This window comes from Anoplolepis gracilipes, chromosome 11 (genome assembly GCF_047496725.1).
Source record: "Anoplolepis gracilipes chromosome 11, ASM4749672v1, whole genome shotgun sequence".
In the NCBI taxonomy this organism is placed as follows: Eukaryota; Metazoa; Arthropoda; class Insecta; order Hymenoptera; family Formicidae; genus Anoplolepis; species Anoplolepis gracilipes.
In genome coordinates this window covers 557,038-583,664 of record NC_132980.1, presented here as the reverse complement: position 1 = coordinate 583,664, position 26,627 = coordinate 557,038, and the positions used below count along the sequence as shown (strand labels likewise).

The 26,627-nt window shown below is 28.9% G+C and overlaps 4 protein-coding genes across 4 annotated transcripts in view; 2 read left to right on the top strand and 2 right to left on the bottom strand.

The window, feature by feature from the left end:
• Positions 1-13,670, bottom strand: part of Qless (decaprenyl diphosphate synthase subunit 1 qless) — a 50,545-nt gene extending 36,875 nt beyond the window's left edge. The window contains exon 1 of the mRNA XM_072902686.1: positions 13,482-13,670. Coding sequence (XP_072758787.1) covers positions 13,482-13,637 — 156 coding nt within the window. The 5' untranslated portion in view covers positions 13,638-13,670. The remainder of the gene's footprint in view (positions 1-13,481) is intronic.
• Positions 13,671-15,033: 1,363 nt separating this feature from the next.
• On the top strand, positions 15,034-17,508 carry Mrpl32 (mitochondrial ribosomal protein L32). Its single transcript, XM_072902687.1, has 5 exons — positions 15,034-15,322; positions 15,548-15,799; positions 15,992-16,134; positions 16,196-16,316; positions 17,286-17,508. The coding sequence occupies exons 1-4, from the start codon at positions 15,229-15,231 to the stop codon at positions 16,313-16,315; spliced, it is 609 nt and encodes a 202-aa protein (XP_072758788.1). The 5' UTR covers positions 15,034-15,228; the 3' UTR covers position 16,316; positions 17,286-17,508.
• Positions 16,566-18,957, bottom strand: Spn-f (C2H2-type zinc binding domain-containing protein spindle-F). The gene is made up of 5 exons (XM_072902684.1): positions 18,299-18,957; positions 17,696-17,960; positions 17,525-17,616; positions 17,267-17,459; positions 16,566-17,082 (listed from the first exon to the last, which is right to left on the bottom strand). The coding sequence occupies exons 1-5, from the start codon at positions 18,503-18,505 to the stop codon at positions 16,784-16,786; spliced, it is 1,056 nt and encodes a 351-aa protein (XP_072758785.1). The 5' UTR covers positions 18,506-18,957; the 3' UTR covers positions 16,566-16,783.
• A 5,017-nt stretch (positions 18,958-23,974) lies between these two features.
• Positions 23,975-26,627, top strand: part of Cad89d (cadherin 89D) — a 43,604-nt gene continuing 40,951 nt past the window's right edge. Inside the window, exon 1 of the mRNA XM_072902749.1 lies at positions 23,975-24,136. The gene's annotated coding sequence lies outside the window, so the exon portion shown is untranslated. The remainder of the gene's footprint in view (positions 24,137-26,627) is intronic.

The following is a 26,627-nucleotide window of genomic DNA, read 5'->3' as shown; positions in this document are numbered from 1 at the left end:
ATATGAATTTACAATCAAATGACATAAAATCTACGTTATTATTTTCAATTAATGTCAAGAATTCTCACTTGTGCTAAAAAATTTATGTAAAACAAGTTTTTTAATTTCTTGATTATACACCTTTTATCATAAATTTGAGTGTGAATTTAGATGCAAACCTTATTGCCGGCAGCTTTATAAATTACATCGACAACTACGTGCTGTGCGAATTTAGAGAGTGTTCATTCATGCAGGAGGCGTATTAACTGACGCACTTGAAAGCATAGATGAATTACACAATATTATTTATGCCATCCAGCCTAAAGTTTAGTAGTTCCGGATTGAATATATTATATTCAGATATTCATCATCACATGATTAATAAAAAAAAAATCTATTCTTTTTTTGTTAATATAAGAAGAATCATAGAAACCTGATAGTTTTCAAAATAAAATAAATAAAATATAACTTAAATATTTATTTTCTTATCAGATAATAATAAGATACAGAATACTATACTGAGTATACCACTTAATCTCACGTTTTTTGCAATTAAAATAAAAATTTCACATTTATCAACTGTCTACCGCATTTATTCTGCATTACTCTATCATGCAAAGTTGCATCATTGTTTGCATATTGTCTAGTATAACTGTACTTTTTTCTTATTTTTCCTATTAATGAAGTCAGAGCTAATATAAAAGAAAAAAACTACAGTTAGATCAAACAATATGCAAACAATGATGCGAACCTGCGTGATAGACTAGAGCAATGTAAGATAAATGCGAAGGACATTTGATAAATGTGATTTTTTTTTAATTAAAAAAAAAATAAATAAGATTAAACAATATACTCAAATGTCATTCTGTATCTTATTATTATTTGACAAGAAATAATTTAAGTTATATTTCATTTATTTCATTTTGAAAATTGCTTCCGTGACTCACTCTATATATAATAATTTTTTAATTTCTAATTTAATTTTTTCTCAGGTTAATTTAATATTGGCATTAGCATCAAATGTAGCATATTAATTTAATAAACACGTAACATGCCATTTATTTTTAGTTTATCCTTTTTCTTTCAAATTATCAAATACTCTTCGTAATAAAAGAAGTAATAGGCAGAAATATTTAAATATAATGTGTTTGACTTGGAATTTTCGTTTATTAAATTATCTATCTGCAATAAGTATAATCTTTTTTTCTCGTCCATGAAATATATTTAGTTTAAGTAATTTCATTATTTGAGTTTCTACATTGTTGATTAAATTCATTACATCACTATACTTTCCAACGCTGTAGTTATCTTCGCGAGAGATGTGTCATGTTCCTTCGTGCATGTCGGCTCTTCAGTAAAATCTCAAGATCGACCTCAAAGCTTATAGTGGCATAATAATATACCACAGGCAATTACCTCCTTAACGCGACGACATCCTTTCTCTCACATCCTTGCGATAACGCGCGATTATTAAGTCCACGTTATTTTTCAAGGATGCACTTAATTAGACAACAATAATCATTTTTGTCTAAATTTCTTTTTTACAATAAACTTTAATTAATATTACCATATGACGTGAGAGCACAACAATATTCGCGGATGTATTTGGTTTCCCAGATCTATATATATATATGTAATAGATTTTTTCTAATAAATTTAAAAAAAAATAAATGTGTTTTTAAATAAAAATATGTTACATTATGTGTATTTGCGTGTCTATATATAAAATGTCTTAGTGTTAAATTTTCCGTGAGATGACCAATGATCGATTTTGAGATTATTCAGAAATGATGATTCTAATATTAATATAAAATATCGAGACTATTGTGAGTTTTAAATGATAGAGAAGAAACAAGGTAATTCCTACATTTTTATACAAATTTTTTAACTATTTTATAACCAATAGATTCCGCGAAAAAATTTTTCAATAGCCACATGTTTATATTATATTTTGATGGAATTATATATATAATTTATTTTTTTGCAGTATATAATAAAAAAAAAATATATCGAAATATGACATGTGCAGCATTATTTCTGTTTGATAAATTAATAGAATATTCAGAATAGCTAGTTGTAAAATTGTCATTTTATACTTACAATATAAAAGAAATGAAAGAAAGAAAACTATGCATAGAAGAAAACCTGTATGATTAAAAAAATTATATATTTTTGAAATGTTTAAATAATTAATATACACACATGTAATATTTTATTTAATCCATTTAAAATATTTCTGCGTTGTTTTTAATGTAGAAAAATAAATAAACTAAAAAAAATAATAAATAAAGAAATTATTCGATTCAACATTTATATTGTTCGATTTATCTTATTTATCAATAACTTATTTGCCGTTAAAGTTATTGTATACTGCTTGAAATTTCTATCATTGATTATTAGAACCAATGAGTTGGAACACAGTTTATTCCGTTTCACAATCATTCTTATTCTGCTATATTTTAAAGGAGTTTTAAACTAGAATTTAAAAAAAAATATTATAAAGTATAATGTATAAGGGGTAAAGTTTGAAATGTAATATATGATGTAACTTAATGTATAATAATGTAAATTAATGTAATGTAAATTAATTTTTTCTAGTGTTTAGCTCTATAGAAAATAAAAAAAAAATATTATTTATCTTAATAAAATATGTCACTTAGTGTCAGCCCAACAACTTACACAGTTCAACTCTTAAATCAGGTTCAACAGAAAATAACTCTTTTTTTTTGCAAAGACAAGAACGAGAATAATCATTTTTCTCGTAGACTTGAATATGATTCCGGTCTTTAAATTGCTCTATCATCTTGAAGAACATTTTGTTGCAATCAAAAATAAGTATGTTGTTAAAATTGATTATGGCTAATAAGATACTTATAATGGAATATAGGTTCTATTACAAAAAAATTGTGAATTATAAAGTTTTATTGCACTCAATATTAAATGTGTTGTTAGAAACTTTTAACCTCCAAAAATAGAAAACTGCCAAAATTGATAGCACAGTCTTTATAATTCCAATAAAATTATGTATGCGTAGCCATTAACTTGTTTAATATATTCGTGCTATCAAGATACCATGTCAGCTTTGCGCGATGACAATATGAAATAGCACACATGAAGTAATACAGAAGAAGAACAATACAATTTCACATTTTAGCAGTGGATTTGTTTTGCGTTTTATTTATTTTCTCTCAAATTATTGGATGGTAATTGAATAAAGAAACTAAGATGTTGATATAACATTTAAGATTTCACTGACCCTTCAGTCAGAGAGATAATCAAGTTATATAAGTTGTTGGAACATATGACATTACCCTCTAAATCTAATTTTCATAATTCAAATATGGCTAACGCTTCAAAGTAAGTGATACCGCTGATTGACGCACGACATGAACACTTTCGTTATTCCGCTCTCGTAAAAGGTGCACGTGTGCAAATGCGCACGTGTAGGAATGTATGAATGTACCACAAAGCGATTATTCTCGTTAATGCAACAAATTACCACGAAGTGCGTTCAACAGATTAGCATAAAAGTTGCCGCGCCTCTTCTTACATGGAATACCGATAATCAGTTTTTAATTTTAAAAAAGGGCCTTAATCATCGGAAAATTACTGCCCCAGGTAGCACATGTTCGTTTTATAAACGTTTTCTAAACGTATCCAATATTTTTCAATCGTCAAGCACCAATAAGAAATGTTTCAACAAAAACATTTTTCAAATCATGGTTTAAGAAACGTATTTTTTACGTTTCTATAAATAGAACAAAAATTAATTTTTTAATTCAAAATTATATATATATATATACACATTATTAAGACTGTACTTATTAAGATGATCCCCAGATAGCACAGAAAATTAAAAGATGACGAAAAGATGTCTTTTTTAAGTTATCTTTCTGACAAAGCTAAAAGATGTCTAAAAGGATATCTTTCTACCTACAAAAAAAGTCATTTTTTAAAAGATGTCTTCTAAAAGTCATAATTAAATTTAGTCGACGAAAAGATATCTTTTTGATCATCTTTTCGACAAGACAAATAAGATCTATTTTATATAAACGTGTTCCTTTGTCTACCGCTACGTGGCGTGTTCAGACTTAACTATAACTCGTATTCAAGTTTTCATAACATGTATATAAAGCCTAAAAGAACAGGTACTAAAACTATCTAGTAATTTAAATTATGTCTTATTTAGGGAGCGTCCCGTTTGACCACGTTACGATTGACCACAGCCACTTATATCGACCGATGCCTAAGGTCATCAGCAACGATTAACCAATCAGAGAGCCTCATTTTAAACTGGCCAATTGGCGACGTGGTCAATAGATTCCCACCCCTTTTTTATCAGTTTGACTTCTGATGTAATCTCGACAAGAGATTACATCAGAACATTCAGAACATGAGGAAAATAGATGGATTATATCCATATATGCATTATTTTATTGAATTTGCGAATAAACAAATTTTTCACAAATAAAAGAAAAAAACCGTATTTTGACAGTTTCTTAAACGTTGTTTTTTGTTAGAAAATGACGTTTCCCTTAACGTTTTTTAAGTGGACATTTTAACCAATCAGAAACGTTTTTAAAAGTCGGTTCTTTCTCAAACGTTTCGCAGAAACATTTGTGAAACGTTTTTGAAACGAATATGTGCTACTTGGGCTCGTTCCGAAATGTTATAATTAAGACAAAGCGTTCGAGCACTTATCGACACTGTGTACCGACAATTTTTTACTTTTTATTTTTTTTTATCTATTTTTTTCTAATTTTTTTCGTTTATTTTTTTTACTTATTTTTTAAATGCAATTTATTCAAGATAATTCAGAAATATAAACCATATAACAAGAGACGTTTCGACACTTACTTGTGTCTCTTCAGTCCCCTTACTTAAGATACTTAAAACATAATCTGTAGTTCAAATTTTTTCCGAATACAAGTCAATATATATACATTATTATTATACTTAATATATACATTAAGATTCAGTTATAAATTAAAATTTAAAATTTACATGAGCGGTCAGGCATTTTGATGAGGTTATTGTATTTGGTGAATCTTGTTCTTTAGTTCACTTATGATATAATCATCCAGACAGTTTGAAATTACTTGGTTTAAACTGTGTGTCTATTTTTCAACATATTTGGAAAAAATTTTTTATTAATAAATCAATGTATAACTATGCGTTATGGTTGAATGTATAAACTCATTAATTTGTAAATTACTGGCAGGCTCTCAACACAATTATATTTACTGTTATTCATTAACCGAACGTAAAATACACAATTAGTACATTAATTTTATAATTTTATTCTTATAAGATTTCTGTAGTTGGAGAAACTTTCAAGGACTCGTCGATCATTTGAATTTTTTTCTAAGCCGGATTATATCCGCGATATTTTCTACATATGTTTAAACATGTACTTGCTTCGTGACATTTATGAACCTTCCTAACGCTGCTTATTTACATTAATCCGTGTAGCGTACATTTATTTTGTATGCATAAATGCAACTGCTTCGCCTTGATCATGCTGTCATTCTATATTTATTGCACTGTTCGAGAAAGATTTTCGGCGAATTAAATATCAAAACAGATTAAACGACAAAATGTATGCAGGCACGTGAGTAAAATGCATAATTTTTTCCTCTTCATAAAATAAATCCCCGACCATTCTTATTCCGATCCGCAACATCTGATTCAGATTTATTTTATTCTTGATACTATTGGTATACAAAATGATTCCCCTAATTGTACATGTCTTAATTAAAAATCTAAAAAATAAAAAATGTTATATGAGTATAATTATTTGATAACAGTCAAAGAAATATAACAAGATAATCTATTTTTGCACATATTAATAATTCAAAGAATAAATATAAAGGGTGAAGAAAAGAATATTTATAATTAGTTTTTGAAATATAAAAAGTATTACTGCATTTCAAGTATTTTGTCTTTTTACAATATACTCATCTTTTAAAATAATCTTTTACATATGTACATCCTAGTCTTTCTGAATAAATTATATAATAAAAAGAGGATATAGAAAAAATAAAAAAAATATTTATATAAATCAGTATATATAAAATAAATAAAATTAAATAACTAGATTAAATTTCGTCTGTGTAAATTGAAAAAGTGGAAATCCTGGAATCGTAAATACAAAATTACATATTTTTGCAAAAAAAGATAGCTATAATTATTGTGAAAAAATGAATTATTTTTTTGAAAAGCAATTTTACGTGTAAAAAAAAGACATTGAACTGTTTTTTCCAGTGTTATAACAGGATATCGGATAAAAGTTTAGGATACAGTTGGTGAAATTTTTTTCATTTACTTTCACCTTTACATATACGATGTTGCAACTGGAAAAAATTTATTGTAAATATTTTATGGCGTAATTTAGAAAGCGTCACACGATCATAGTATTGTCAATTTTTGATCGTGCGATTTTGTAACAAACTTTTAACGTGCACACGCACGATATAGTTTTATACTAATAATAAAAAAGAAGTACTATGTAATTTTTGGTATGTCACTACTAAAATATGTATAAAAGTGAATTTGCCAGTCTGTTTTGCATATCGGTATTTCCCGACACTCAGCTACATGCCCAGCCGTAGCGCAAGGAATAGTGTTTAAATATATTAATTTCAAGTATTGTAATTTATTCAAGGAATTTGTATAATTAAATCTTTTTTGGGATTTGAGAAAATCTTCCACGATATTCTTATATCCTGTAATTTGAATTTTAATTTTTGAAATAACGGAACCTCCCGATATTAATTAGGTGTTCCGCGGTGGAGCGGTACAATATAGTGATATTATACTTTTAAACATGGTATTATATTTCTTAACGTATTAATCTATAAAAATTAATTAAATCTAAAATTAATTAATAGCGCTAACGCAACAATTAGTACTCTTTCAGTTATGGATCGACCTCGAAAAAGTAATTACGAGAAAAAAATAGCAATTTTAATAATATTTTATAATATATAAATAATATTTTTTAACATATTAAATCTATAAAAATTAATTAATAGTGTTAACGCAACATTTCGTCCCATTTCACTTATGGATCCACTTTGAGAAAGTAATTGCGAGAAAAAAATAGCAATTTTAAAAACAATAAATAAAATTTAATAGCAATAAATCATATGATTTACAAGAATGTATTAGCTGTAATAAAATTATGCAACAAAAATAGATTAAAGGAATATGTGCTTAGTAAATATCATAAAGTAAAAATATTTGTTTATATATCTGTTTTTTTTACATTAAGAGATAAAGATTACATAATTTTTTGGAAATATAAAACCAAATAAATATAGTATATATTTGCTTCTTAATATCCATAAATATACAAACTTACTTTTATGTTTTATTTATTCAATCTCTTTTATACGATAATATCATACAATTTTTATGTAAGATTAGTAGTTACTTGATTATTAATTAAATATATTAAATAAATTAAATATAGAATATTGAATATTATTATTGCAATAATATAGAATATTATTGCAAAACTTACAGGTAAAAGTCACAGGTTTCTGAGATCAAATAAAAATTACTAAAATTTATATTTTGCTGTCAATCACTTTGCAAAGATATAATTATTAAAATAATAAGCAAAAATTAATTTTTGTGGATAATTATATTTTGTTCGATATATACATAAATTTAAATTATATTTTAACAATTTTATTAAAATTCTTGACAATCGTCATTTTATAAAATGTAATTAATTGAATCAACATTGTTAATTCAATGTTTGTAAAATGATTAAAATATGAAAAAATATCCATAAATGGCGATAAAATCAGGTAAACGTTTTCAAACTAAGAAATCAGATAAATAACAATTGCGACCAATAAAAACCTAATCATAGTATGCAATAATCAAATGTTTTTTAAAAAGCTTGGAAAATTTACTGTGTGCATTATTAAAAATATAAATTTAAAGTATGAAATTCTTTAAATTTATTTGTCAGAAGAAACTTAAATGGGAAAGAGAAAAAAACAATATTAAGACGCCAATAGCTGAACCACATTGGAATTAAACTTACAATTAGTTCCTGATCTGGCGTTGCACGGTTCAAATTTTTGCTTTGACGTATTATCGTAACTATATAACACGTATCCTTTGCGATTTAAAATACTTGAAATAGTTTGAAAAAAATCTGTCATTTTAAAATCGCAGATGACATATATGACGCATTTACGAAGATACATGTAACGAAATGAAAACAAATGTCAGCGTAGAAATTGCACATATTGATGGTTTAAAAATTAAGAGGTCAATGAGGAAGTATGAGTAGTAAATTTATTCCTTCCAGAAAATATCAATTTATTTTCAAAGACTAAAGAAAATCGTAATACATAATAATTTCGTTTCGAGTTTATATCAATGTGTTTTATTTCAAATCATAAACATGCAAATTATGTATTTTATTTTACAATACGTCAGGTGTTACGCCTATATATTAGTATAACAGTGTAACGTCAATTTTATTCATTGTATATAAAAACGAGCTCGACTTTGATTGATTTTATGGCACAATATGGATAAATTTTTTTTTATTTAAATGATTATTCCGCTATATATACATCGAGCAATTTACATTTTCCCTCTAGAATAATATTTATGAAAAAACTTTCGAAATCTTAAAAGTTTCTAAATTTTATAATATTAAGTAATAATTAATATATGTTTAAGATCTTTTTATTCTTTTCTTTATTTTTTATTTTTCATTAATTAAACATTTAAATCTCTTTTCGTTTACGGTAATTGTTAATAATATAATACGCAATATATGTATATTATATCATAACAAGTTAAAAAATAGAAATGAAACAATTGAGCAATAAAAAAGTGAATATCAATTAAACTATTAAAATTAATAATAAAGAGTGATAAATATTATATGTACCTATTTACATAACTGCAACATTGATCACAGAAATTTTTGCATTTTAATAATTAAAATTCAATGAATATGTATATCGTTGTTTTTATAACAAAATCGCAAATGTACATTATATCTCAAGTTTGATTTACTACTGTTATCACATTTGCAAATGCTAAAAAAATATACAAGCATATGCAAAGAAAAAATCTCGTAAAACTTTTGTTGAAAATTAAAAAAAAATGACATTAGAAAACTCGTAAAATTTGCATATTCGCGATTTTTGCACAAGAACAACGATATACGAGACGCATCTTCAGAAATGCATATATAGCCTTGAAAATTCAATTTAATAGCTCCTTCAATAGCTACATAAACATACGTACACTTTCGTGAATTGATATCTCAAATTTGATTTACTACTGTTATGACATTTGCAAATGCTAAAAAAAATATACAAGCATATGCAAATAAAAAATCTCGTAGAACCTTTGTTAAAAATTAAAAAAAAAAGTGACATTAGGAAACTCGTAAAATTTGCATATTCACGATTTTTGCACAAGAACGATGATATACGAGACGCATTATCAGAAATGCATATATAGCCTTGATCCAAAAACACCCTTAAATTTTCCGTATTTCTTATTTTGTTAATAGTATATAAATACTAAAAAGATTAAAAAATTTTTTAAAACTATTGATAGCACTTTAAAGCTGAAATTTCAAGCTTTAAAATGTTTTTTTAATTTTTCGCGCCACGTATCGACATGTCTGAAAAACACAGATTCAGTTTCAAAATTATGTATCTCGGGCAAAAAAAATTGTAGGAAAGTTTAAAAAAATAATTTTGTAAACAAAATGAACTTGACTTAAATTTTTCGAGAGAAATTTTTTTACCCAGCTGCAGAGTGTCAAAAATACAATAAAATTTTAAGAAACAAAATAATGTTCTTCTTTAAAACACAAAACAAGGAAAATACAAAAATTTTTTAAATTACCGATAGAAACTTTAATGCGTTACCAATACATTAAAAAACTTTTGTATTTTTCTTGTTTTGTGCTTTAACCCTTTGAGTCACGGATTTTTCTAATTTTCAGTATTTTATAAAATTTGGTATATAAGGGTTTTTGGAGTCGCTGATTCGTTCGTCAGATTTTCAAAATTCAAGATGGCGGATCCAACATGGCAGACGAGATTTTCAAAATTTTACTTCCGTCATTGGATCCCTATATTAAATTTTGGAAATTAAATTTTTTTTCCTTTAGATTCAGATTCTACGATCTAAAAAAACCTTCAGAGAAAAAATTTAAAAAAGAATACAACTGTTACTTTTAATTTAGAACAGAAAATATTGTTTTTTATATATTTTTTATCAAAAAGAGGAGGATTTAACAAAAACAACACGGTGGAAAATTCTAAAAAAATTCTGAAAAATACTTTAGAGTGTACTAAGATTATAAAAAAATTCATTTTCTACTAATCTACTATTTATTGTCATAATAGATTAGTAGAAAATGAATTTTTTCGTAAAAAGTACTAATTTTGACTGTTTGTTTATATATGGTATTTTTGCAATTAACAATTAATTACTGTTCATATTTTTTTTACACTTATTGATGTCCTAGAGACTCTGTAGAAACAAAAAATCCGGTATTTGTTGATAAAAAAAGTAAGTTAAAACAATAAAAAACTGCAAAAAAAAGGTGGGTCACTGGGTGACCCGCTGTTACTCAAACAAAGGGTTAAAGAAGAACATTGTTTTGTTTTTTGTTTAAAATTTTATCGTATTTTTGGCACTCTGCAGCTCGGTAAAAAAATTTCTCTCGAAAAATTTAAATCAAGTTCCATAAACTACAACATTTTGCTTGCAAATGCTTTTTTTAATCCTTTCCTAAAATTTTGTTTGACCAAGATACATAATTTTGAAATTAAATCTGTGTTTTTCAGACATGTTGTCGATACTCGAAAAATTATCGCAGACGGAAAATTAAAAAAAACATTTTAAAGCTTGAAATTTCAGCTTTAAAGCGCTATCGATAGTTTAAAAAATTTTTTAAAATCTTTTTAGTAATTATATATACTATTAAGAAAATAAGAAATATTTAAGGGGAAATTTAAGGGCGCCTAATATTTGTGACCGTGGCTGTATGTACATGTAAGTAAAGTGGAGACGATAAGAAGTTTCGATTTCTGCGATTTTCGCTTTCGATCGGAAAGTGTCGTTTCCACGAGAGAAGTAAAAGTCACGGAATATCTCGCGGTAAAAACAGGTGTGGAGACGTGCACTATAGCTGGTCAAGCCGAGAAAGTCAAGAGCGCGGTGCCGGCATGCTCCAAGAAGTATCTCTCGCAAAGCCTGTTAGCCTACTTACACTAACGCGGCTCGAAATTCGTCGACCGATCACCGTTGCGATTCAATAATATTGACCGTCGTCTCGTCGTGTCAGTATTAGGCTTGTGAAAAAAAAACTACAAATATCCGCCGCACGAAACGCCATGTTGGATCGCTCGGTGTGCGGTGACACGATTTATCTAATCTTGCATAATACGATTAGCTCCGTCTCCGGATTGGCGATTTTATGTGAATTATTATGACGGAATTTCAAAACCACGCTTCTTCCATGACACTTTCGATCCGAGAAAGTCGCGATTTCGCACGTACGCCGTGGCTCGAAAATTGCAACTGTAGTTTCTCGAGAACGTATCATGATTCGCAATATGTACGATAAAATTAAGATTTTCTTATTTAATTTACTAATGACTAATTTTCACATTTCACGATGGAATGCGTCCACCTCAGATGTGACAAATTAAGAAAGTTAGCATATGAATTAAATTCCATATTAGATTTATTCAAATTAAATTTAATTAAGTTGAAATTAACGACGAGTAACTAGTAATTAGAAATTTCAATCAATACCAATTTGTTGGAACATAATATACGCTAATTAATCTTTGAAACTTAAAAATTAAAACAATGGTCATTATAGAATAAAAAGTTAGCAATGTCATTATTTATTGTTTAAAAATATATATTTGAATATTTTATTAAAATAGAATCTCTACTTAATATTTAAAAAAATAAAGTTTATCTTGTTATTTATTTCTTGCATGTGTGTTTGTCTGTGTATTTGATTGTATTAACTCTTTCCCTTAATAAAAAAGAGCTTTCAATGTACATATATATATACACACACACACACACACACATTTTATTTTTATTCTCTCAAATTTAAAATTGGCAATTTAGAACTAATTTTTTCATATATATCATATATGGATGTCTCAAATTGCTATTACTCATTTTTATTTATATTTTCTTTGATTTATACAGAATAGATTTTTCCTAATACAGTTATATGTATGCATAGACAGAATGATACAAAGACCGCAGGTTTATTTCCATATGTGTAAACTATATGAATTAAACTATAAACTAAAGAAAATCTAAAAATTGCACCTTTAAATACGAAAAAGTTTTGAAGGAGGGACATTAAAGTAAAAATAAAATATACCTGCACTATAAAGTACTTTTGTTTTTCGTATTTTTCTATTAATTTTCCATTTCTCTAGAATTTTTTTAGCACCATTTTTCTCATCACTATTTGTGCTTTTTCTAGTTTGTCATAAATTTAGCTATTTTATTTTAAATAAATTTTTATAACAATTTTTGTTACACATGTACAATTTGTTAAATTTATGCATATTCGTTATGTAATGAATCTCAAAAATATTCTTTTTTAACACGTCAATAAATCTCTAACATGAAAAATATAAAATTCAAACTTGTCATCGAGTAATGTATCATGTGCAGGTTAGTGCATTTAAACGTTAAAACGCGCATGCGTATGAAAGGCAACGTGAATTCGCTTGCATAGTCAATACAACCTCTAAAATTTCTATTCGCTGTACAACTAAATATGTTTATTATGTTAATATGCGGGAATGTTAATTATTGTATCATGCACGTCCGATTATTTATTTAAATTCATGCAGACAACAAGAAATTGTTACTCATTTGATATCATATAAAACGTCACTAGCAGACGATATTATATACATGCGTCTGCTAGAACCTGTCAAATAAGAAAACACAAAATCGCGTTCCAATATTCTTAAAATGTCACATTATTCTACTTATACGTATTCTGGATGTAAACAATAATGTAGGTTTTGCGTTTTGTTTTGCAAAAACATAATTCATAAGGATGAGGAAACTGGTTTTTGCGATCATAGATCAGAGCCACGTGTTATGTAATTTAGATAATAAGTCTTGAAGGAAACAACCATTCGAAAATACTTGTCTCGAATTTAATACTTGGAAATATTTCAACGTTCGTTCCAATTCTACGTCTCTGTCAGCGTTTAGTAATCTCGCAAAGTCAATTACTCGAGCCGTCTCTCACTTGTGAGTGTAGGTTATGTCAGTGGAGGCTCAAAAAGGAATTGGAAAATTACACGAAAGCTGAATGGAATAGCGCGTTTTTTCGATCGCATCGTGCCCAACGAATCGTCGCTCATCTGACAGATACGTTTCAGGGGGAATCGCGGGACAATTTGAACCGTGTCTTGGCAAAGTTCGCTGCCAAGAGAGGAACCTACCTGGCAGTGTTGGAAGAGCGGGCCGCTCGTTCGCGGGACAGCCGGTCGTGATTTCGCACATGTCGTCGAAACTTTCCTCCGTAATTGGGTGAAATGTCCGTACTGGCACAGTTTCTCCGCATGAGCACAAAGTCTACTCGATCCTATACTTGCCATAGCGGGAACTATAGTGAGCGGACTTGTCGCTGCCCAAGCAGTCCGAGCTGACCATCCGTTCCGATCCCACCAACGCACTTTGAAAAATTATGCCTCCTACCCCACCTAATAACTGTCGACATCCCCCATCCTCGTCGGAATCCCTTGAACGCGCCATCCAGCGCCATCGCGATTCTTTAGATGAACCTCCGTTTATCACTTACGAGTACGCCGTAAGCTACATGCGCATTCGGAATAAGAAATGTCATCCAATAGGTGCATCTTTGTTTTGGATGTGCATACATCTTTCTCCACTTTCTACATTTTTAAATCAATATGTGCACATATTATATACATATATATATATATATATATATATATATATATATATTTATATATATATATATATATATATTTATATATGAGAGACAAATTTCCGAGACATTTTCCGATTCTTTTCTGACAATGGAGAAAAATATATAATGTTGCTCGTGCATAATACATGTTATGTTTGATATGTATACCATATTACTCGCATATGACAGTTAATTTTAGAAAATGAATAATATTAATACATATATTATATCAGATTATATTACAATCGGACCTCTTATCCTACGACATTTTCGGTCCATAATCTTCCCTTTAAACCTCTGATCCTACGACAAAAATTTGCTTTCGCGGTCGTAGCATGAGAGGATTTTTTTGTCGTAGGATAAGAGGTTTCGTAGCATAAGAGGGTTGTAATTGAGAAAGAAATACTTTTGAATTTTTTTTAGTAAACAGTCATGATGCATGAATATCTAGATACGATGCGCTCTATCTAAAAGTGTCTAACTTCAGACGTGAAATAAATATGAGGTCTGTTCTTTAACGTTGTATGTACTGGCTGCACTAGGCTGCACTAGTCCAGAGGATATCTTTTTCTCTTCTTATTAAAAAAGAAAGACACCCTCTGAACCATGGTGTAATAAGAAAGTGAAAAGTTTTATATTGCGCTGTTTTGAACCAAATCTTGACATAAAATATAATATTATATAATTAGTTTTGTAATATACCTGAAGTATGGAAGGGAAAGCATTGTAACCCTTTAAAATAAAGAATTTGATTAAAATTATATAGTGGTTTATGCTTATTTTATATTTATATTTAATGGAAAAAAGTAGATAACAGACTTTATTTAACTTTATTATTAATTATTATTATTTATTATTAATTTTATTTTTGATATTTTCATAAGATATATTTATAAATTTTAATTATATATTTGAATTTTGTGGGTGCATTTTGGACTGACTTTTGATTGGCTAATTCCATTATGCTGCCGTCATTATATGCGCAATGTTACACCTGTCTTATTACACTATCCTCTGAACTAGTGCTGCCTAGTGCAGCCAATACAGCGATAAAGAACAGACCAATCAGATTCAACAGACGTGGCGTGGTGTGTGTGTGATCCGTTTTCGAAAAAACGGTTTTGATTTGATATCTCTAAAGATCTCTACGCTATTTACAAATAATTATATTATTATTATTCTCTGCAATTGTGTGTACACTGAACGTTTTTTTTCTCGACGTTTAGATTTTAGATACAGAACAGACCAAACTTAAAATGGCAAGCGGTATAGTAAACAGGTTATGTGTAGCTCTTCAAAAATTTGAACAGACAATTTTTCAAACAATTTTTGGTCGCGGCTTTCCTCCAGGTGATCGAAAGTTTCTATATATTATAAATGCACGATCTGAATTGAATTGTGAAAAATTGATATAAACAATTTAAATGATTATTTAACTTTTCATGTTTTGTAACCTCAAAGGTTTTCTTTTGGGCAACCAGTTTTCCACATTTGTTTAGACAACATTAAAAAATTTGAGTAGAAGGAAATCTTTAAAATATATTGAATTCAAGAAAGCTTAAATTTTCTATGCAGGATTATGCGCAATTGATTGCAACAGTTTTCTGAATGAGCCGAAACTGAATAACCGTTTTGGTAGTCAATCTATAGAAGAAATTTTGAACAATGGAATTCTGTGGGCTGTTCCAAAACGCCGACGTACTATAGAAAAGAGACTTAGCAGAAGATTTGGAAAAGAGGACTATTGTTGGAAGCCACCTGTTGCGAAAACTAATCTATTAATATGTCCAAATTGTGGTCATAATTATGAAGCTGGCCGTTTATGTGGTAAATTTTATTAATATGAAATTATAATTGTAATAATAAGATAGGGAGGTTGAAATAAAATTAAAAAGCAGCTTAGATTATATCTTTGAATATATTCAATGTGAAAGTTAATTAGAAAGCAAATGAAGAAATTATGATTAGCATGTTTTTAAGTGAAAGAAAACCTTGCAAAGATATATTCTTTTGCTATAGGACACTGTTATGAAAAAGTCAAGGTTGAAACTGAGGAAATGAAAGCTGCCATTAAAAAAGAATTAGGTCTACAACCAGTAGAGGAAGATGTAATTGTATTGTATGATGGAGAAAAGGACGATAAAACACATGAATTTTGGAAGGTATTAAAAATATTTGTCTAATATATAATTTTATGTTATATGGATTTGTCTTTAATTTTAGAACCAAAGAGTGGTCGAGATGCCAAAGAAAAGGCCTTCGTGGTTTCATCGAAACTTACTTGAGCCTACAACACAGGAGCCTTCAGATAAGAAGGATATTAAACCTACGCATCTTGCCTAAAGTATGTATATTTGAAGTTAAATTTAACTTTCTACACTTGAAAGTTCAGAATAGTCTCGTCAAAAGAATTATATTTGGAATTAGAATCTTTTATTTTCTAAGTGTATTTCAAATGAATAATAAATCATATTAACATAAAAGAAGAAACAAACTAATGCTGTGAGATTTTTATTGTGTAAATATTTATATTTTTTTATTATTAATTACTATTTCTTATTTAATAAAAAATAGATTCCAATTTTCAATTTGTGATCGCGATTGATACAAAAATAAATATATATTACAATACAGTCATCCTTTGTTTCATTATTTTTTTCGTTGCACTTTTAGTTTGTCATACCGTACATATCTTACTTATTTTAATATTTTTAATATCTCGTCGCCATAAATTTTTTTTATACATGAAATCTGAAGAAAACTGTTATGAACAATAAATTGACTTAGATACTATAGACTTAGATACTAAAATCAATGTACAAGCTCAAAATCATCTGTAGACATTTCCTTGGCAAAATGACTTAAGACATGCTCATGGAATTCCATAAATGATTTGGCTTTTCCATAAACAATTCCGCATAATGGACATGTATTGGTATCTGCATCTATATTATCATTTAAGTTTGAATACTTTTCCATAGAAATGCTGGGTGTCATAAGACTAGTTTGAGTAGCTCCATGTTCTTTGAAGCTATCATTTGAGTCAAATTGTGTACCTGTTTGGCACATTTTCTTATTTGCGTTTTCTCGACAATTATTACATGTTGTACCTAAAAATATACATTTATTTAACAAGATAAAGTTTGATTTATAAATTACTTTTTCTTTTATATAACTAATGCTACAATGATAAAAAAAAAAGAAATAATCAGTAATAATAAGTTATAATTATATTATATTTATTTCTTTGCAACAATAACAAGATGGAGACTTTAATACTAATTTTTATCTTACCTTTTCTCATCTTTTTAAGGTTCTGCAAGGTCCTTTTTAATCTAGTTTGCTGTCCGAGTAAGGCATCTTTAGTTTGGCACAACCGAATTTCAACCTGTTTCAGTTGTTCCAGGGAATCAGTATCAGAATCCTCTGGATACGTAAAGCCAATTTTTTGTAAATTTAATTCCGAGCTATTCTGTAACTCCACCATCTGCATGAAATGACGAACATTGCATAAAATATATTAATCTATTACAGTATTTTTACTTTCTTTACCTCAGCATACTGTTGCTCAAGATTAGACTTTTCTAACATAATACTATTTATCAGCCGAAGGGATATTTCTTCCAAACTTTGTTCCTTTTCACCTAAACGATAAAACTTGTCATATATTAATCGTAATTAATGTAAGGATTATGTATGATACAATTCAATATTTATACAAACCATCTGTAGTTAATAAATATTTCTTATTAATATCTGATTTATCCGAATTAAACGCATCACGAAAGCTATATGGTGTAATATCAGATGGCTGTATAGCAGGATGCTGTTTAAGTGTATCCGAGATTTTAGTCAACTGACTACCTAGGGATTTATTAGTCTTCGTCAATCTCGTTAATCTGTTCCATAATTGACGATTTTCTGCTGCTACCATAAACACGTGATCAGACAGCTGACACTTTTGTTTTGTAAGTTCCTCGATCTTTTCCTATGGTCCAAAAAATTGCATTGTGAATGTTATAAATTGCTAATGTAAAATATCTAATATAATCTTTTAATTTCTTATTGTATACATTCTTAGCAATATTTTTCATGTCTTTAACTCTATAGATAAACTAAATGGAAGAGACAATAAAGTATTTTGCAAATCGCTTGGTAAAAAAATTTCAAACCATTTTAAATTCATATTTAAAGAAAAAAATGGAGATTATGCATTACAAAGCTGTAGAGTTTTCGTTTTGACTTACTCAATCTCCTATTTCTTTAAATATAGAGTAGAGAAATAAAGCTTTTTTTGATTTTTTTTCAATCTAACTTTGCACAAACCTGCAGCGTAGACTCTTCACTGCTGTTATCTGCTTTAACGATAGCTGTCGACGTATCTCTGCCACATTCGAGTCTAAAACGCATATTTTCCTTCTCCACCGCTGCCAGCCGTGTCTGTAATCGCTGACAACGTTCTTTCATGGTTTCAAAGGCGACGAATAGCGCATAGTACGATTCCGAGGTAATGTTCTCCGGATTCTCGTTCATCGTGATTCGATCAATGCGTTTCGATTAATGTTGGGAAGAAATACAATATGTATCTTTTGTGCTTTGCTGAGCTTCCTTCCGAGTCTAAACTGTCAAGTGCATTCACGCGAATGTAAATGCGAGGTTACGTGACCCTACATTTTGTTTATTATAAATACGTCTAAGTAAATAAATCCATGAATTCGAGCTTCCTTGCGAACTATCCGAGGTATTACTTTCGTCCGAATATTTGTGAAAGCTACTACGTTATGACGGAATAATGCACGATATACCGGTAGTTCTCCATTCTCTGTTAAATTTATCGAGCGTTTCGTGAAAACGTACCTGTCATCTGATCATCTGATCGCATCTGATTGCGCATCTCCCCCCACTCCTCGCTCCTTCTGCATATTTTCAAAGTACATATCCGTTTCTGAGTGTGTTGTTTTATAGACTTTAACAGTTTCACGATAAGAGGTCAATAAAATGAACAGATAAGACGAGACAAATATTGAATTTAATATATATATTTTATTTTTATATACTGCAGAGAGTAAACAATTGTGACATTTAACGCGACTGTACTTTACAACAGATGGTAAGAAAGAGAATCAATCGAACGGTAAATATGTATTATAACGGCAACCTCTCCGTTTTTCTTGTAACTTTTATATTTTGTTTATTTTGGCCTCTAAATCAGATTTTGAGAAGGAAAATCGTCGCTCATATTCTGTTTATTTTTAATTAATTTTTAAAATTTCTCGATATCGGTAAGTAAGAAAATGATAAAAAAATGATAATTTATGAATAATATTGTCTATTTTTCTTAAAGCAGAGAATATATTTTATAACATAAAATCATAATATAAAAATAACGTAAAGTTATTAATATTTTTCCACGATCACTTAACAAATATTCTCTGCTTTAAGAAAAAGTAACCACAGTATTTATTTATATGTGTCAAAATTCAAAATCCAATCATTTATTTGAAGTAAAGTGCAATTGAAGATTACTGCGCATGCGCATTAATATATTGATAAATTATCATTTTTTTATTATTTTCTTATTTACCGATATCAAGAAATTTTAAAAATTATAATTAAAAATAAACGGAATATGAGCGACAATTTTCCTTCTCAGAATCTTATTTAGAGGCCAAAATAAACAAAATATAAAAGTTACAAGAAAAACGGAGAGGTTGCCGTTATAATACATATTTACCAATCGAACTTGTTAACAGAAGATTACAAAAGTTACATAGCTTGAAAAATTTGTCGTGTAGTAATGTTCCCTCAGTATATATCGCGAGTGGAATGAGAAACAAATGGTGAGGTAAATCTGATTTTGAATTGTTTAGCGTGAAGGATATTCTGTTGATATGATAAACAATAATACTTTTATAAATATAATAATTTTATAAATGTAATTTTTTGAATCCTTTATATTTACTTTTACTAACATAACATACACACACACACATATATATATATATATATATATATATATATATATAGGAAATCCCGTAATTGGTGAAAAACCTGCACAGAAAAGAAGTGTCAAATCAAAACTTATATGAACGCGTTTATTGTTTCATATATATACGCAACAATTTATATAATCTTCTTTAGAAGAATTTAAAAATCTTAAATTTCAAAAATATTATAGTTTTATTTCAATACTATAATTGTCATTTCAAGTATAAAGTAATTATTTTGATTCTAAGAAAATTATAATAATCTTTGATTTATGTGTGTGTGTGTGTGTGTGTGTGTGTGTGTGTGTGTGTGTGTGTGTGTGTGTGTGAACATATGTGTTATTTTCTATTCAACATTTTTTTCCTCTGCATTCAAGAAAATTATTCTTAAATAACAAAAATATACTTTTCTTAGTTGAACTATATAAAATGTCTTTATTTAAGGAAATTTTCTTTGCTTAACACACAATATAATTTTGTTTCAAGATTTACATTTTGAAATTAAAGTTACCATCAAAATAAGAATATTCTTTCTTCCATGTGTTAATGGCAGATTCTTGAGATCAGACGATTTTTCTTTAGCGAAAATGTCGAGGCATCAATAATTTCCGAGTTATGAGCGATTGAAAAATAGGCGCTTTTTGCAAACTAAAAACTTTTTGAAGTTAAAAAATTACCAAAACTACATTCTTCAGGTAATTTCAAATAGGGTTTACTGTAATAGAATTTTAATTTAAGGCTTAATTACAAAGATAAATAATGATAAAAATTGGAAACTTGCAAAAAATGATGACGTCTCTCGATATTTTTTTTTAGTAAAATCTATGATTACAGTACAATTTATGTAAATTTTATTACGGGTTTTAATTAAGGGAGAGAGATTCTCCGAAATTAAAGAGAATATTCCAATTACTTTTTCGCAGTCGTTATATATTTTTAATCTATATGTTGAAAAAAATTTACGATATAGTCTAAAGTAATCATCTCTAATTTAAAAAAATGAAATGTTCCAAATGTCAATTTGAATATCATATTTGAATAAATTATTAGCTTTGATATTCTTTTTGATATTTATTTCAGATATATGCGTATATTATATAAAGGCAACAAAACATATTTAATTTGTCGAATAATCTTTGATAAGTATGTGTACAATTATAATTAAAGATATATAGTTCGCTTAATTAGTTCGAAAAGGTAAATACTGCGCAAAAAAATTTCAACGTGACATTGTTGTTTCTCTCGATACTTTTAACTTGCACATATTCTCTTTTCTTCAACCTCGTTTCCATGTAAAAGTTGCATTGTTATTCTATGCTACGGGTGACAAAAATAAGTCGCGAGATTCCCAAGTCAATTCATTCCGTGTGTTTCGTTACATTTCGTTTTGTCAACCTTCCATGCATTACATATCCTTTATTCGGCAAATGAAGAAAACTAATTGGATTTAGATCGTTGCATTATGCAAATTTCATTAATTTCATCGCGATTTGTATTATTGTTAGTGCTAGAGAGGAGATGCATTTAAATTAATAATAAAATGACAAATTTTTAATAATTCATCAATTTAATAAAACGAGTTGATTCGAATCTTACTGCAAAAGGAAAAGTGGAAAACGCATTTGAAACATTGCTTTGATATGAAGACAAATTGCTAAATCTACGGATGATGATGTAGACACTTGTTATAAAATTTTGAAGCGATATCGAGCGTCAAAATTTGAAAAGACACCCAGGTGGCACATGTTCGTTTTATAAACATATCCAATATTTTTTATCCGTCAAGCACCAATAAGAAACGTTTCAATAGAAATATTTTTCAAATCATGGTTTAAGAAACGTATTTTTTACGTTTCTATAAATAGAACAAAAATTAATTTTTTAATTCAAAATTATATATATATACACATTATTAAGACTGTACTTATTAAGACGATCCCCAGAGAGCACAGAAAATTAAAAGATGACGAAAAGATGTCTTTTTTAAGTTATCTTTCTGACAAGGCTAAAAGATGTCTAAAAGGATATCTTTCTACTTACAAAAAAAGTCATTTTTTAAAAGATGTCTTCTAAAAGTCATAATTAATTTTAGTCGACGAAAAGATGTCTTTTTCATCATCTTTTCGACAAGACAAAAAAGATCTATTTTATAATATACGTGTTCCTTTGTTGGCCGCTACGTGGCGTGTTCAGACTTATCTATAACTTGTATTCAAGTTTTCAAAACATGTATATAAAGCTTAAAAGAACAGGTACTAAAAGTATAATTTAAATTATGTCTTTTTTGTCAGTTTGACTTTTGATGTAATCTCGACAAGAGATTCAGAACATGATGAAAATAGATGGATTATATTCATATATGCATTATTTTATTGAATCTGTGAATAAACAAATTTTTCATAAATAAAGGAAAAGAATCGTATTTTGACAGTTTCTTAAACGTTTTTTTTTGTTAATAAAAATAACGTTTTTTAAGTGGACATTTTAACCAATCAGAAACGTTTTCAAAAGCCGGTTCTAAAACGTTTCGCAAAAACATTTGTGAACCGTTTTTGAAACAAATATGTGGTACTTGGGCACTAGCTCTCTTTGACTTGTACATGTTTGTAATATTTTTCGCGAGTGTAACAATTCGCGGAAAAATTTACCGTTAAATCGATCCGTTTTGCATGTGAATTTTGCCATTAACGTTGAGAATTTTTCGTATAATACAGTTTCTTGCTTATCTCGTCTATCTCTGATTGACTGATACGCGGTTACGTGTTTCGCATGAAAATGCGTGAGCGTGCAAGGCCGGCGTGTTACATAGTTGTGAACCCGTTTTCTGACCCGCTATATTACATATGTATCGAAAACGAAATGCGTTCGCCCGTTTTTTTTTTTTTTTTTTTTTTGCGTGTGCCGTGACAGAACTAGTCGCCGTGTCTTGTCATGCGTGCGCGTTTCCTCGCTTTTCTTACCCTTTAGTGCGGGTTCCGTAAAAAGATACGGCTAGTCCCTTTCGCTTTCGCCCGGCTACAATTACACGACAGGGAACAGTTTTCATTTTTAATTTCTTTGAATCTTTGACATGTACAATTTTATCTCGCTTGACCGCGTCTGTAACGTGCAAGTTTGTGCCTGGCAAGTTGATTTGCTTTATATAAAATATATCTCGAAATAACGTTTCTTTTTTTATATCCTTTGAATGGATTTTTCTTCGACGAAAATGTCAAACTTTGAGTAAATATAAAATTTCTTTTTTTTTTTTTAATAAAGTTTTGAGAAAATATTGGTAACATTAAAAACCCTGGGTTTTAAGTCTCTAGCTTCACGCCGAAGAGACTGTCTCAAACCTTTATTCTTTTTCCTAATACATTCCTATTACATTTTTCTCTTATACCTATAACCTTAATCCTAGTTCGTCTGGGTGGGTTCGAGTCTGTGTTCCGCCATACTGGTTGTCTCAGACAAGTTTGGGCGATGCAGCGTGCACAGCCACCTTATAACTAAATTTCTTAATCCTATAAGGTCTGCATGAACTCGAACCTGCGTTCCGCATAAGCTTCGCCTCAGGCAAGTTTCAGCGATGCAGCGTGCACGACCACCGTCCAACCCTCCAAAATATTGATAACATAAAATTTCATTCCTGCGTATCAATATTAGATTTTATTTTAATAGACTTTTAAATCTGACATTCATCTTGATTATTATGTATTACAGGAGCAGAAGTGGAATATGTAAAAGTACTCGAGATAAACTGTTATATGTGCGAGAATCAGCTACAAAGACTGCCAGATGACTTACTATTATAAGTGTTGAAGCATGACAAGCCGAATGATGAGTGACGAGCGAAACAATCGAGGGGAACGCCGAGAGCCGAGCGATCGCGCGCAGAACCCGGAAGGAATGGGAATCCTCTCATCTGCCGCTAGCAGGATCTACGTTAGCCAGATGAGCACAGGTACAGGTACAGGTAGGCCCAGTAAGTACAACCGGCCCAGTGTACGGTTGGCCGTCGGCTCGGCAAGAAGCGGTGCGAAGCGTGATAAAGGCGATTGGCTGAGCGAAAGGAGAGTCCGAGTGCATTCAACTCGGTGAATCGCGAATCGCAGCGCATTCCCGATCGTTCGCAATACCGGTGAGGGACGACCGTGGAACATGTCTGGGATATCGCATCGGTGGATACGCATTACCGGTAAACCAAGTCGATTCGTCATGACGTTTGTCTTCTCAGCTCGAGTATTTCGCTATTTGTCTCGGTCTCGGTCTCGGTCGCGGTCGCAGTAAAGATAAAGAAAGATACTCGAATACATGAAACTCGACATGCCTCGTAACTTGCATAGAGAAACGAGAGAAAGAAAGAAAGAAAGAGAGAGGATAATTTCTACTATTGAAAATTCTTGCATGCAATTTTTTTTACGTATGCATTATACACCTATATGGCCACGATCAAAAGTATTAGGCACCCTTAAGTTTTCCGTATTTCTCTATTTTGTTAATAGTATATAAATACTAAAAAGGTTAAAATATTAAAAAAAAAAAACTATCGATTACACTTGAAAACTAAAATTTCAAGCTTTAAAATGTTCTTTTAATTTTTCGAATATCGACATGTCTGAAAAACACAGATTTAGTTTCAAAATTATGTATCTCGGACAAAAAAAAAATTGTAGGAAAGTTTAAAAAAATAATTTTGTAAACAAAATGAACTTGACTTAAATTTTTCGAGAGAAATTTTTGTATCGAGCTGCCGAATGTCAAAAATATATAATTTTAAAACAAAACGAAATGTTGTTTTTTAAAATACAGAACAAGGAAGGTATCAACATTTTTTAAATTATCGATAGCAACTTTAATGTGTTATCAGTACATTAAAAAATGTTTGCATTTTCCTTATTTTATGCTTTAAAAAAAGAACATTGTTTAGTTTCTTACAATTTTATTGTATTTTTGACACTTTTGACAGTTCGATAAACTACAATATTTTTGCCCGAGATACATAATTTTGAAACTAAATCTGTGTTTTTCAAACATGTTGTCGATACTTGGCAAAAAATTATGACAGACGAAAAATTAAAAAATATTTTGTAGCTTCAGCTTTAAAGTGCTATCGATAGTTTTTTAATTTTTTTAGTATTTATATACTATTAACGAAATAAGAAATACAAAAAATTTAAGGGTGTTTAATACTTTTGACCATGACTGTATACATATTTGTTTATTTTTATATAGAAAAATAAAATTTTACATAGTTTTTTTTATTTAATATATGATGAGTCTATTAGATGGTATACAAGTCCAATTATTATTTTTTCAAGTACTGCATGTCAAGTGCACATGCATCGTATAAAAGTTATGTGATTACAAGGAAATATACTTATATTTTTATAATACTATCTTAAAAATTGTAAAATACTTAAAACTATAAAAAAAATTATCAACTTTTATAGTGTAAAAATATTTTGAAATATATGAAGCTAATTAAAAATTCTTTAATATAATTTATCATATTATCCTACATAAAAGAATATTAATAAAATATGATAAAAAAGTTTTGTTTTACATCCAAAAACATATTACTAAAAATTTCAATTCTAAAAAAAAATTTAAGAAGCTGGAATTTAATAAGATTTTCTCGCGATCAAGTAAGGATTTATTACAGGACAAAAAAATGTAATTATTTCCTATTATAACTGTCATATCCGAGTTTAGCAAAAGTACGAAAATTATTTATTTTGATACCGTCAGATATAAGTTTTTTCATTTTGAGCATTATTTTTACATCAGATTTTTTTCCAACGATCTAAAAAAATCTTATGTTTAAATAGGCAACTGAAAAATGTTTGATAAATTGTTTATGATTTTCAATGGCTTGCAATAGAGACAATATTTAATTAAGAAAATATTATCAACTTTAATTTTTACAACAAATTTCTTTTTAAGAAATTCCAGTAATTATTATTTAATTGATTCTAAATGGATTGTAACTTTTATAATATGTCACATACTACACTTGTAATCTAATAAAGTAAAGATATGTGCAGTACTTTGGAAGTAAAAATTGCTTGTTAGGTATAAAACATTTATAGGAAACAATTAAAATTTCCTTGAATTTGAAAGAGATTTTATCTTTTGTGTTGCGAGAATTGTGTTAATGTTATCGTATATATACAGAATCATTTTTTTTTTTTTCGAAAGCAGCTAATGGAAAAATCTTGTTCGATAGTTTTACTCGCTTCCTCACGAGGGATCATCTCGGTGCTTGTATCACAATATTTTTTTACTGGAGGATAGTCTATATAAAATTATACAGATTTGTTAAAATGTAAATTTCCTACAATGTTTTTCACGTACAGAAACATATATTTAATTTATGAATTTTCTTCCTTCCGTAATCTATAAGTTGCATCTTGTTCAATTGTGCCGATGATATCGCGAATTTCGGATACAAAGTATTCTCTGCTTTTACGAACACGCAGATTTCTTTAGGAGTGGCGTACTTTGACCTCGCCATCTTCTGAAAAAAAATTTCGCGAAACAGGAACATTCACTGATCCGCGTTTTCGGTTCACTCTACTTTGCGGGTGTGTGTGAACGGAACGAGTTGTCGACTTTAAATTCAAGCGGCGTCTTCCACGCCCGAGGCTTCATCGTCCGCGGAATAAGGATCCTAGTTTATTCTTCTG